General features: G+C 42.0%; 1 protein-coding gene across 1 annotated transcript; it reads left to right on the top strand.

The window, feature by feature from the left end:
• Positions 1 to 806: 806 nt before the first annotated feature.
• On the top strand, positions 807 to 10,140 carry LOC309549965 (vomeronasal type-2 receptor 26-like; the record flags this gene model as incomplete). The annotated part of the gene is made up of 2 exons (XM_082250443.1): positions 807 to 924; positions 9,236 to 10,140. The coding sequence occupies exons 1-2, from the start codon at positions 849 to 851 to the stop codon at positions 10,138 to 10,140; spliced, it is 981 nt and encodes a 326-aa protein (XP_082106569.1). The 5' UTR covers positions 807 to 848.
• Positions 10,141 to 12,945: the final 2,805 nt, after the last annotated feature.

The following is a 12,945-nucleotide window of genomic DNA, read 5'->3' as shown; positions in this document are numbered from 1 at the left end:
TTGAACACCAGGATCCACTCTTTCCACACCTTTCCCTAGCTCTTCTATTTCACCTCCACCCTTCTCCTGTTAAAGTGACTGTACACATTCAAATTTTTTTCGCTTTTCTTTTGTTTATAGCGCAAAAAAAAAAAAAAAAATCACGCAGGTGATCAAATACCACCAAAAGAAAGCTGGCCATTAAGGGGGAGAAAATATTCTGGTCCAGAAGTGGTTAAACAATAGTTCAAATTTACTCCCAAACGATCCCCAAATACCAACCTCATGAAATAATAGCCCATTTATTTTTAGAGAAGCCTCGCACCAGAACATGAAACAAAGGTTTGCTATAGATATCACAGCTATCAAAAGTGACTTTGAAACAACTAAAACATACAATTAAAGAAAAAAAAAAAACTATCATAATGAAAACAAAACAAAAATGAGCTGATGGCCCAAGAGCTAGCAATTAAAATGTAATCTCTCCCTTTGCAGTTTGTCAGCCTTCCCTATAGTTTTACTATAGCAGCTTCTAACACAGTGACACTATAGCTGTTCTGTGCCCCATTTATAGTGAGGGGGCTGATGTATCCAGAATCCCTCTTATTGGCTCTTCTATGCCTGAATTTTGGTTAAAGAAATTCTCCTGGGTGAACCTGCAAAATATTTCACCGGGACTTGATATTTTTAACTCGCAGGATTTGCTTTGAACCCATGATAGTCGCAAACCTAAACCTGATCCATATGTTTAAATCTTAGTTTGTATAGATTCAGTGGCTCTGATGGACCTCTACAAAACAATAATAATATCTGATTTTTAGGTTCCGGTATCTCGATGTTCAGATCCCTGTTTACCTGGCAGCAGAAAAATGTTTGGATCTTCAATTCATGAATGTTGCTATGAGTGTATCCCATGTCCTGAAGGAGAGATATCCAACATTTCTGGTAGAGTTTGTATTTGTTAGTAAGCTGCTTTTGGATTATGTAGAAGTTACAGCTAAAGTTAAATTATATATCTGGAAAAAAAATATGCGTTACATTTCTGCAATGTATTTACATTTCCTCATGTTTTATATCTTCAAATAACCTGCAAGTACAGAAATATACCTGTTGATCCTGGCAGAAATGCACTTAGCTCCTTAGACCTGTTGTGTGCTGACAATAAACAGGAGTTTGTGGACTAAAAAAAAATGGTGTCACCCCTGCCCAGCTTTTTTTTGCTACTACTACTATACAAAACTACTAAATCTCTCCCCTCCTGATCTTTAACCACTTTACCGCTAAGTACTGTAATAGTACTGTGGCAAAGTGGCTCGTTCCCGTCTGACGACGTAGACCTACGTCGTCAGACTCCTCCCCTGTAGGCGGCGCTCGCGCGCCTCCGGAGACGCGCTTCCGCTGTTTTCATTCACAGCGGGAGTCGGGCCAGGGGAGGAGCAGCGGCGATCGCCGCTGATCTGCCCCGATCGTCGGGGATCTAGTGTGGAGATCCGCCCGCCTGTGTAAACACAAGCGGGCGGATCTCCTCAGTGACAGGGAGTGACAGATCGGACTGTTCAGCATAGCTGGACATCCGATCTGTCCCTGTCTCACAAAGTCACCCCCCCCCACACGTCAGTAAGCACCAGGCATACATTAACCCCTCCCTCTCCAATAAAGTTAACCCCTTCCCTGCCAGTGTCATTTTTACAGTAACAGTGCATATTTATAGCACTGATTACTGTAGTAATGTCACTGGTACCCCCAAAAGTGTCAAAAATGTCAGTCAAGGGTCCGATCTGTCCGCCGCAATGTCGCAGTCCCGCAAAAAAAATCGCTGATCGCCGCCATTACGCGTTAAAAAAAAAAACACCAAAAATGACAAAAATCTTTCCCTTTGTTAGTAAACGCAATAACTTTTGCGCAAACCAATCAAAATACGCTTATTGCGATTTTTTTTACCAAACATAGGTAGCAGAAAACAAATTGGCCAAAAATTAAAAAAAAAATTGGTTTTTACATTTTTTTGGGGGGAATTTCTTATAAAAAAATGTGAAAAATATTGTTATTTTCTCAAAATAAACGCTCTTTTTTTGTTTATAGCGCAAAAAGTAAAAAGCGCACAGGTGATCAAATAACACCAAAAGAAAGCTCTGTTTGTGGGAAAAAAAGGACGTAAATCTCGTTTGGGTACGGCGTCGCACGACCGCGCAATTGTCAGTTAAAGTCGCACAGCGCTGAATCGCAAAAAGTGGCCCAGACGTAAGACAGCAAAATGCTCTAGTGGTAAAGTGGTTAAAAGCTTATTTCCAGCTGTAGTAGGCACCTCTACTCTAGTGATGTTTATTAGCTTCTGAATCCCATGCTGATTGGCTGCCCTGCAACTTACTAAACACAGGGGGTTGCCCACTTAGCACAGGCACCATTCAGTGTTGGCTCTGCATTTTCTCAATGGCTGCAAAGTGTTCTCTAATTGGATGAGACAGAGATCATGATTGCATTGCCCTGCCTCTCCACCTCATTCAATAGAACACTTTGCATAAATTGAAAAGACAGAGTGATAACTATGTTAAATTAGCAAACATTCAATTTTATACCTCTAACTAGAATCAGAAGGGTAAGTTAGTAAATCAGCAATAAACATTTAATTAATTATTATTATTAATAAACATTAATGAATGTTAAATACAGCATAAATTATGATGAAAAACACTAGGTTATATAAAATACAGACTTTTCCACCCCTTCTGTGATCTCCTTACCTCCATCCCCCTCCAACCCTAAACATTTATATCTCTTTCTTAATCAACCCCTTTCCTTAAATGTTTTTTTCAATTACTGAAAAAAAAAATGTTTTATTCCGGCCGGAAGGCCTGCCCTTGTATTTTCACAAGGGCACTAATTCACCTCTCCACTTCCCCTTCCCCACCTTTTTGTTTGTGTGTGCTTTTTCTTTGTAGTTTGTCACTTTCTATCACCTTTTTTTCACTGCACGACTTGTAGGGTGTGGGTCCTCGGGCCCTGCCTTGAGTCTTGGGAGGGGGTGGATATGGCCTTTTGGCTTAGTTCGCCCTCTCTCATGGGGTCTCCCTTCGGGGGAGCCCCACTTAGTACTCGGTGGGGGCTGTTTCGGCAGTCCCCCTGAAGAACGGGGTCGGTCTGGTTTCGGCCAGACAGACCATGAGTACCTTAAATCCCTGTCAGGAGTCTTGCGCCCCGGGGGATCGAGGTTCGGGTCCTACCTCTTCGGAGGGAAGACCATTTGTGTTCGCACACCCTGTGCACTTTTTGTGTTCCTCACGTTTGTGTGTGAGCACTTTTTTATGCACCGGGTGAAGTCTTTTGAGTGTGTTTCACACGCTACGGGCTTTAAAAAAAAAAAAAAAGTAAATCAACCCTGATGATTCTGTATTTTTCCATATTTAAGTTTATACGTATTACTGCTAAGAAGCTAATCCAAAAGGGACTCCTCAAAATTGGCTGTTATATTTTTACACTCCTTAAAAACTGTTCCTCATGCCTGGACCACTATTTAATTAACTCATGTATTTATTCTCTTAGTAAATTGACTAACACTGTTTTATAAGTTATTTACCTCATGTTTTTGGTTTGTGAGGTAACTATTTCATGGAATGATAGTGAATTGACATTTTCAGCATCTCATGAGATAATTGGAGAAAATGTGTCACATGATTCAATTATCTCATGAGATATTCTTTAGTGAATTGAGCCCTCAGAGAGAATGTTTTATTTTCCAATGGTTTGCATTCTCTATGTTTTCAATAGAGATGGACTGAACACCCTTCAGTTCGGTTCGCAACAGAACTCCTGAACATAGCAAAAGTTCGGACCCGAACATTGAACCTCATTGAAGTCATCGGGACCCGAACATGAAAATCAAAAGTGCCCATTTTTAAGACTTTTCTGCAAGATATTGGCCATAACAAGGGTATGGAGGTGTGGGTACTGCCCTGAAGAATGTGTACAAATGCAAAAAAAACTTTTAAAAATATTGTTTTTAAAGGAGCAGTGATTTTATTGATGCTTAAAGTGAAACAATACAAATGGTGCATCTGTACCATCTATAGAACCTGCTGCAGCAAAACTGACATTTCTAAAAAAAAAAAACAAAATTACATTTAAATTGCTGGCAATACAATACCATTGCCGAAAATACAAAAATCAGGAAAAAAACTGCATGGGGTCCCTTCCAAAATCCCTACCCCTACCTATTTACTAAGTAAAATGTCGAAAAGGAATAAAAACATAGAGACAGTTTTTGACAATTCCTTTAATAAAAATAAAACATCAATGTCCCCCGATGTAGATCCATTGTCAAGCACAATACCGCAGCCACCGCTGGACCCAAAGAAAAAACAAAAAAAACCCATCTACTGCAAGCTTCGCTGTTTGACAATTCTTATTTAGGTAAGGGGTGGACCCACCTGGCAATGTCACCTGGTGGTATCTCCCCTTGTGACGTCACCGACCCAACCCAGCATACACTGATCGGTGGTGTCACAAGGGGTGGTGCTACCAGGTGACGTCCCAGGTGGCTCTGCTTGTTACCTATATAAGAACTGTGAAATGGTGGAGCCTGCAGTAGACGGTTAGCCTTCGTTGATGGCGGAGTATCTTTTTTTCTTCGTTCCTGTCAGTGAGGCTTTGGTGTAGTGATTGTCAAACACTCTATTTAATAATTTTTCAGTTATTTGGTGAAGGGGTAGGGGTACCCATACTCATTCACATGGAGGGGGGCTTGTATCGGGGGCCCTTCTGCCCCAAAGCACCCCCCTATGTTAAGGGCATGTGGCCTGGTGTGATTCAGGAGGGGGGGGCGCTCGCTTATTCTCCCCCTTTCCTGGCCTGCCAGTCTGCATGTTCGGATAAGGGTCTGGTATGAATGCTATTTTTGTTTTTAAAGTTTGGTGTGGGGTTCCCCTCAAAATTCATACCAGACCGAAAGGGCCTAGTAAGGACAGGGGGGGGGGGGGGGACTGCAGATAGTTTTTTTCTTTATTTTTGTTAAAATAGCCAGGTCAGCTATTTCAATTTCGTGAGTCAATTTAAATGTGATTTGACTCAATTTTTTCTTTAGAAATTTCATTTTTGCAGCACCAGGTTCTAAACATGCTACTAAGGGGAACCCCCAAGTATCTATCTTTAATAATTTTTTTAATTATTGTTTCTCTTTAAGTGAAACAATAGAAATTATACATTTCTTTAAATATTGTGCCTGGGGGATCCCCTTAGGCTGCCTGCAAAGTGGCAGATCTGTATCATGTATAGAACTTTCTGCAGCAAAAATTTAATTTCTAAAAAAAAATAAATGTTAAAATCACATTTAAATTGACTTATAGTTACCAGCCGGCAATAATAAAAAAAAAAAAAGAAATAACAGCATGCACCCCCCTCCCCAGTCCATACCAGACCCAACCACATCAAAATAAAAATAAAAACAGTGTGGAGTCCCCCCTAAAATCCATACCAGACCCTTATCTGAGCATACAAGGGAAAGAAGGACATCGGAGAAAGGAAACGGAGAAAAAAGACATTGGTGGAGGAACCGGAAAAGGAAGACATCCTGATTCACGCTGGAGCTACGACGGTGTACATTCCTTATTTTTAATAAAGGACTTGTCAAAAATCTGCTTTTTTACACTGTTTTTTTTAATGGGTAATGGGTAGGGGTACAATGTACCCCATACTCCCTCACATAGGGTGGGCAGATTCCACGGGCCCCCTTTCTCAAAGAGGGCTTCTAGATTCTGATAAGCCCCTGCCCGCAGACCCCCATGACCACCAGCCAGGGTTGTTTGAAATAGGCCCTTGTCCACATCAACATGGGGACAAGGTGCTTTGGGGTGGACATGTTGAGGACATGTGGCCTGGTATGTTTCTAGGGGGGCGCTCACTCATCCCCCCTTTTCCTGACCTGCTGGGCTACATGCTCGGATAAGAGTCTGGTATTGATTTGGGGGGCCTCACGCCATTTTTTTTGGCATGGAGCTTACACTCAAAATCCATACTGAAGTGTTTGGTATGGTCTTGCGGGAACGCCATTTTTTTTAAAACATTTTGGCATGGGGTTTCCCCTTTAAGATTCTTACCAGACCCAATGGGCCTGATATGAATTTTGGGGGGAGCCCATGCTGTTTTTTTTTTTATAAATTTGGCATGAGGTTTCATCCATACCAGAGCCAAATAAATTGTTCTGATTGGTCAAAGTACAAGTTGCAATCATCTCAAAGTCAGATCAAAAGCAGTTCCCATTCACTGAAGTGGCATGAAAGTCGGACCTGAAGTCACAGGGCAAAGTTTGAGCAGAAGTCGTGTGACATCTGCCTCAGATCAGTGTGAACATAACCTAATGTGGACTGCATACGCCCATAAAAATAACAGATTCTCCATTGCAAGTAATAATCGGCACAGAAATATGTCTTAATTTACTGCCCTATATATAATCCTACAGGTTTATTATAATATATACTGTACTCATGAACATCATCATCAGGGGAAACCATCAATAGATGATAGAAAGAGAACATTGACATTCTTCCCAAAATTTGACACGTGTCTGTGTTTTATCTCTTTCACCTTTTGCAATGGGGTGGGGGTTACACACACACCTAGCTGCTACAGGAATTGAGAATGTCTTAATAAAGAGAATCTGATACTATCAACATGTTATTGCATAGGGTAATATTGGTCCCCCGTGATAGCAATAGTGCAAAACAATTTAAAAGAGTAAAGGTACACCCAAGCACTCAAACAAATCCACCCCCCCCCCCCAATTTTTTTTTGGAGCGCCCACCATAACATTAAAGCATATACGTACATAAGCGCACACATTAGGGACAACTACATATTGTGCTACACATGCTACATATCATCACACACACCAGAGAGAGAGCAACAATTTTAAGGCAATTTTTCAGGTAACTCTAAACTGACGACAGCTTGAAAAATGTTGCTTATGGAAAACTTTGGGTATTGAAGTTTGCTGCCACTTCATCAGCATGCAAAATTTTAGGGCTTACAAGCCAATGAGAAGAGAGAGGGGACGGGGACGAGCCATTGCTCTGTGTCTGAAAGGACGACACACTGAGCTGTGGCTCAGGAGTAAACCTGCTTGGGTGCCCCCACAGCAAGCTGTTTGATCTGGGGGCACTTGGTGGAGGGAGGGTCCAGGAACAACAGTGGGAGACCCAAGAAGAGGAGGATTGGGGCAGCTGTGTGCAAAACCATAACATTGAGCAGGTAAGTATAACATGTTTGTTATTTTTAAACAAAAGAAAAGTTGCCTTTAAAAACACTTTAAGCATGTAAAAATATCAAAAGGCCATCTGACAAAAGCATCAATTGTAGAAAAAGTAAATATAGTCATTACATCTTATTCCGAATATGTAAATGATAAAATTTACATTTCAATAAAATAGGGAAGGAGAATGAGGGAGGGAGAATGGGGAGAGGCAAAAGTATGATGAGGTAAAGGAAAAAGAACAGTGATGGTTGTTGAGAGTTTTGAAATCTTCCTTCTTACTTGAAAAGACAGCGTCAAAGCATATCAAGAGCCTAGAATTATATCATAATAATAATTATTGACGGGGGAACCTCATGCCAAAATTAAAAAAAAAAGAAAACTTTATGGGTTTCCTGCCCCAAGACCATACCAGACCTTTTGTTCTGGTATTTATTTTGAGGGGAAACCCCACCCAAAAAAACCCTGCACGAGGTCACACCAAAAATCCATACCAGACCCTTACGTGAGCATGCAGCCTGGCAAGTCAGAAAAGGGGGGACACGTGAGTGCCCCCCCTCCTGGACCATACCAGGCCACATGTCCTCAACATGGGGGGGTGGGTCCTTTGGGGCAGGTAGAGTTCTGTGCCCCCAGCCCCAAAGCACCTTGTAGCTAAGTTGATTGGGACAAAGGCCTCTTCCCAAAAACCATGGGTGGTGGTTGTGGGGGTATGCAAGCTGGGAGCTTATCTGAACCTGGAAAAACCCCTTTAACAGGGGGGCCTCCAAATCCCATCCCCCCATCCTATTTATATTGTACCCCTACTCATTCACCCAAAAAAGTGTCAAAAATAAGTAATAGTACACAGGTTTTTGACAAAGTCCTTTATTAAAACTGAAGAATGCCCCTTCATAGCTATGACTCTTCTTCCTCCAGTCTTCTCCTTCCGGTTCTTCTCTCTTCCGTGATTTCTTCTTTCTCTGGTTTTTATCCCTCCACTAAATTATTTTTCCTCTGGTTCTTCTTCCTCTGGTACATTTGCCTCCACTGTCTTCTACTGCTAGTTCTTCTCCCTCATGACGTCTTCTCCTGCTGTTGTGTAAACTCTGGCATATGCCATTACTTATATATCCTTTCAGTGAACCATTACTTATTTAGCCATGGGGCATCTGGAGACCCTGCCCTCCTGCCCCAAAGCACTTACCCCCCATGTTGAGGGCATGTGGACTGGTATGGTCCAGGGGGTGGGGCGCTTGCTTGTCCCTCCCCTTTTCTGACCTGCCAGACTGTGTGCTCGGATAAGGGTCTGGTATGGATTTTAGGGGGGAACCCATGCAAGGTTTTTTGGCATGGGGTTTTCCCACAAAATCTATACCAGATCAAATGGGTCTGGTATGGTCCTTGTGAGTGGGGAATGCAGTTTCTGTTTTATTTTGGCTTGGGGTTTCTCCCTCAAGATCCTCAGAGCACAAATTGCATGCCACAAGTCAGGTCAGTTAAGATGGTGATCTGACTTTGATGTGACTGCCGACTGACATTCAAATCAATGGGCTGAAATCATGCCCAAGTCAGGCCAAAGTAATGCAGGAACCTTTTTCAAAGTCGGACTGACTTGTGTCGGACCAGTTAAGATGGCTCTCATAGGGAAATATTGATTTATACACGTCATGCAACATGTGCTCCCAAAGTCGGAGCGTATGTCGCACCAGTGTGAACCGGGCCTAAATGGGTGGTTGCTCAATTGCTGTTTTCTGCTGCAAGGGAATCTCCTTGTTTTGCGTTAACACTGACCAATAAACATGGGCAGGAAGTCCTTAAACCTACTTTGACACTTGAAATACCTCTCCGGGAGCTCTCAGCTGAATCTCTCTCTCTCCCTCTCACTCTCTTTTTGTATTAAATCTCCATAATAATAGATATTTAGTATATTTTATTATACTCTCCAACAATGCACTGATGAAGAGCCAAGGATCATTTTTTTTCATAGGAACGTTGACACCAATGTTCATTGTGTTTGTATTTTCCTTTCTGCAGACAGTGAAAACTGCATGAAATGTCCTAATGAAGAATGGCCCAATGAGAAGAAGGATCGGTGTGTTCTAAAATCAGTGGAATTTCTCTCCTATACTGATGATACAATTGTTGCAGTATTTTCAGCTGTCTCCATTTTCTGTTGTTTTCTGACTGGTTTAATAATGGGGATATTTATACATTACAAGGACACCCCGATTGTTAAAGCTAATAACCGGAATCTGAGCTATCTTCTCCTGGTCTCCATCATGTTGAGCTTCCCCTGTGTCTTCTTGTTCTTCGGCCGTCCAGTAGATGTAGCTTGCATGTTGCGTGTAACCTCTTTTGGTGTCATCTTCTCAGTTGCTGTATGTTCTCTTCTTGCAAAAAGTATCATGGTGTGTATTGCTTTTAAAGCCACTAAACCTGGGAGTCCCTGGAAGAAATGGATGGGAGCCAAACTGCCCAATTTTATAATTTGTGTGTTCTCACTTGTTCAAGTCATAATCTGTGTTTCTTGGTTGTCTGTTTCTCCCCCCTTCCAGGATCAAGACACTTACTCATATCAGGGAAAGATCGTCATTCAATGTAATGAGGGTTCAGTTATTGGCTTCTCCTCTGTCCTGGGATATATGGGGCTTCTGGCAGCTGCGAGTTTCATTATAGCTTTTTTAGCCAGGACATTACCCGACAGTTTCAATGAAGCCAAGTACATCACCTTCAGCATGCTGGTGTTCTGCAGTGTCTGGATTGCCATGATCCCGGCCTATCTGAGCACTAAAGGGAAAGACATGGTAGCTGTGGAGATTTTTGCTATAATGGCATCAAGTGTTGGACTTCTTGGCTGTATCTTTTTCCCAAAATGTTTTATAATTCTGTTCACACCTGAACTGAATACAAAAACAGGTTTGCTTGAAAATAAACGATAATTATTTTTTTAAATTTATGATGACCCGTGCAAATAAAAATATAATCTATAAATAGAGCTAACATTATCGTTATATCTACTGTATATCATGGAAAATTTTAGTATTTTACTAATGCACTAGGAAGAGAATGAACACTGTTAAAGTTTAAAGTTTAATACTTACTCTTCCAATGGACAGTTAGTATAACTTTTTGCTTTCTTGAAGGTTCCTACCACTAACCTACTATAGAACAAAGAAAGTCACTTAGCAGGGAGGAACCACTGTGAACAGAGGGCAACAAAGTTTCCAAAATATTAGTATAACACTAGTGCCACCCATAACTTCAAGAGAGACAGTTTTACTCACTGTCTTCAGAACCTTCCATTAAACATATTCTTTTGCAAACTGTTTGTAATGTATTGTTGACAGGGTTGTTTCAAATATATTGTGTGTAAATGGCTATATTAATAAATACATTTTGCCTGGTGTATTATATTTTTTAAAATACTAATTCAACTTGATGAGAGCATATTTACAGTGAGTTCACTTTTTTATTTAATATGTTTACTTCATTTTAAATGTTAGTAACACCCTGTGTGTGCTAGATGTAGTGTCTAGAATAGGCAAACCATACTCATATTGTACATATGTGAGTCTGTAATTGGGTCAGGGTTATTAGAGTTCAGGGTTGGGTGACTCATCTTGGCAGCTCTCTGGTGCCTCCCCCTGGTGTCTGGAAGGTTGGAGAACCTTCTGGAATTAGAGGGTGGGGGTTGGGAGGCCCTGCCATGCATTTTCTATGAGGCCCCAGCCAATCCCTATTTGTGGGCTGGCAGAGGACTGAGTTCATCTCATAAATAGACACGAGCCATTCCAGCAGGGGCAGTCTGATGGAAGATAGAGATGCAATGTTGAGGAGGCTTCCGGTGGCACTAAGGGGTACCCCCTAGTCTGGGGGGTGACTTGCCTTGGGCCAGGGCCTGGGAGAGATCCTGCCAAAGACACATGGGAGGAATCTTTCCCTGGAGGCATGGGAGCAAGGAGAGAACACAGTTAAACATTGGTGGGGACTAACAAGGGGGGAGACTGCCACATGTAGCCAGTCTACCTTGAAGACAGTGGTGAGCTTAATTCTTCATCCTTCCCTGTGCGATCTCCTGAGAGTCAGCAGAGTTGGCTGGGTCAATCTGGTGGACTGATGTGAAGAGCCAGCCAGGAGGGCTGGTGAAAGAGGCAGCTGCAGCCAGATTGGCTGACAGGGCCTGATGAGGCAGTGACCACAAAGGAAAAAGAACAGAAAGTTACATGCTGTATCACTCAATGTCTGCTACTGGTAAGGTACTGGGATTTCCTGCCTGTAATGGGCTGATACTGAACTAACAAGGAGACTGTAATGTTCCCCCAGGAGTGTACCAGAATAGGTTGAGCAAGAGAGGTCAAGAGTGGGCAGGAGGAAAGTGAAGAGGAGACTGTACATAGGAAGTTGTCCCTGTAGTTTTCTGAAGTCAAATGGGCATCCCATAACTCCCCAGCCCTTTACATGTTGTTAACCCCCTAATAAACAACAAAAACAAAGCTACGGGCTGTTTTCTGACTTTGTGTGCCTGTGAAGATTCAGCGTACTGGGCTGTGTAGGTGTGAGTGGGGTCCCTGTTCATCTGCAGCTCCTACTTGGGGTTGTGCTACATGATATTTTCATTATAGGATGAAAAACACATTTTCTGTTTGCATAAATTTCCTTGAAAACTGCTGCTATAAGGGAGTATTCAGTTTCTGTATACAATAATGCAGAGGCAACATTTGTACCCAAGAAGGTACCAGATTTTTATATGCAAACTTCCAACGAAAAAAACAGAAACGAAACAAAAAGGTTCCAGGTACTCACTGTCAATCATAGGCTTTATGTTCAAGACAGCATTAAACAGCAAAATTACATTAAGAAAGGACCCTAACATGTTTTGAGCTAAATGTGCTTACTCATAAATAGAGGTGAGCTTTGGGTCAAATATGAGTTCAACTCGAGCACAGCCTGTTGGCAGTTTAAAAAATCGATGAAGAAAATGGCCAGATTTGGCCAGATTGTCCACCTCCTCAAACTCTGACTGAGGAAGTCAGAAGGCATTTACTTAGTGGCAGTATCACTACCACCATTAAATGATAGATTCCATTCAGCTTGTAAAAATGCTGGCTGGAATCCCTCATCTCATCATTATCCAAATATGGACAAAACCATATTTGGCCAATGACATCACCCAGATTTCCTGGCACTGCACTTACAGTATCTCACAAAAGTGAGTACACCCCTTACGTTTTTGTAAATATTTTATTATATCTTTTCATGTGACAGCACTGAAGAAATGACACTTTGGCCCTAATTCACTAAAAGGAAGTAACTAGGGTTGAGCGGACACCTAGATGTCCATGTTCGACGGGTTCGGCCGAACTTTAAAAAAAAGTCCGGGTCCGTGTCCCGGACTTTTACCGAACTTTTCCCGGACACCGAACCCCATTGAAGTCAATGGGGACCCGAACTTTCAGGCACTAAAATGGCTCTAAAACACCAAAGGAAAGGGCTAGAGTGCTGCAAATGGCAGCAAAACGTAATTAAGAGCATGGCAAGTGCTCTGCAAACAAATGTGGATAGGGAAATAACTTAAAACAACAAAAAAAAAACAGAAAAATAAAACAATGTTCTTCTTCATCTCTGAAGGACGAGGCCCATATGGAGTAGGAGGGAGGTTGAGGTGGTGGTGGATGTGGCGGTGACATAGGCGTGCGCACAGGGTGTGCCGGGTGTGCCTGGGCACACCCTAATCACCTAGGGCA

This window comes from Pelophylax lessonae (genome assembly GCF_965119305.1).
Source record: "Pelophylax lessonae genome assembly, chromosome: 1".
NCBI classification, from domain to species: Eukaryota; Metazoa; Chordata; class Amphibia; order Anura; family Ranidae; genus Pelophylax; species Pelophylax lessonae.
This window is presented reverse-complemented; position numbering and strand designations above follow the sequence as displayed.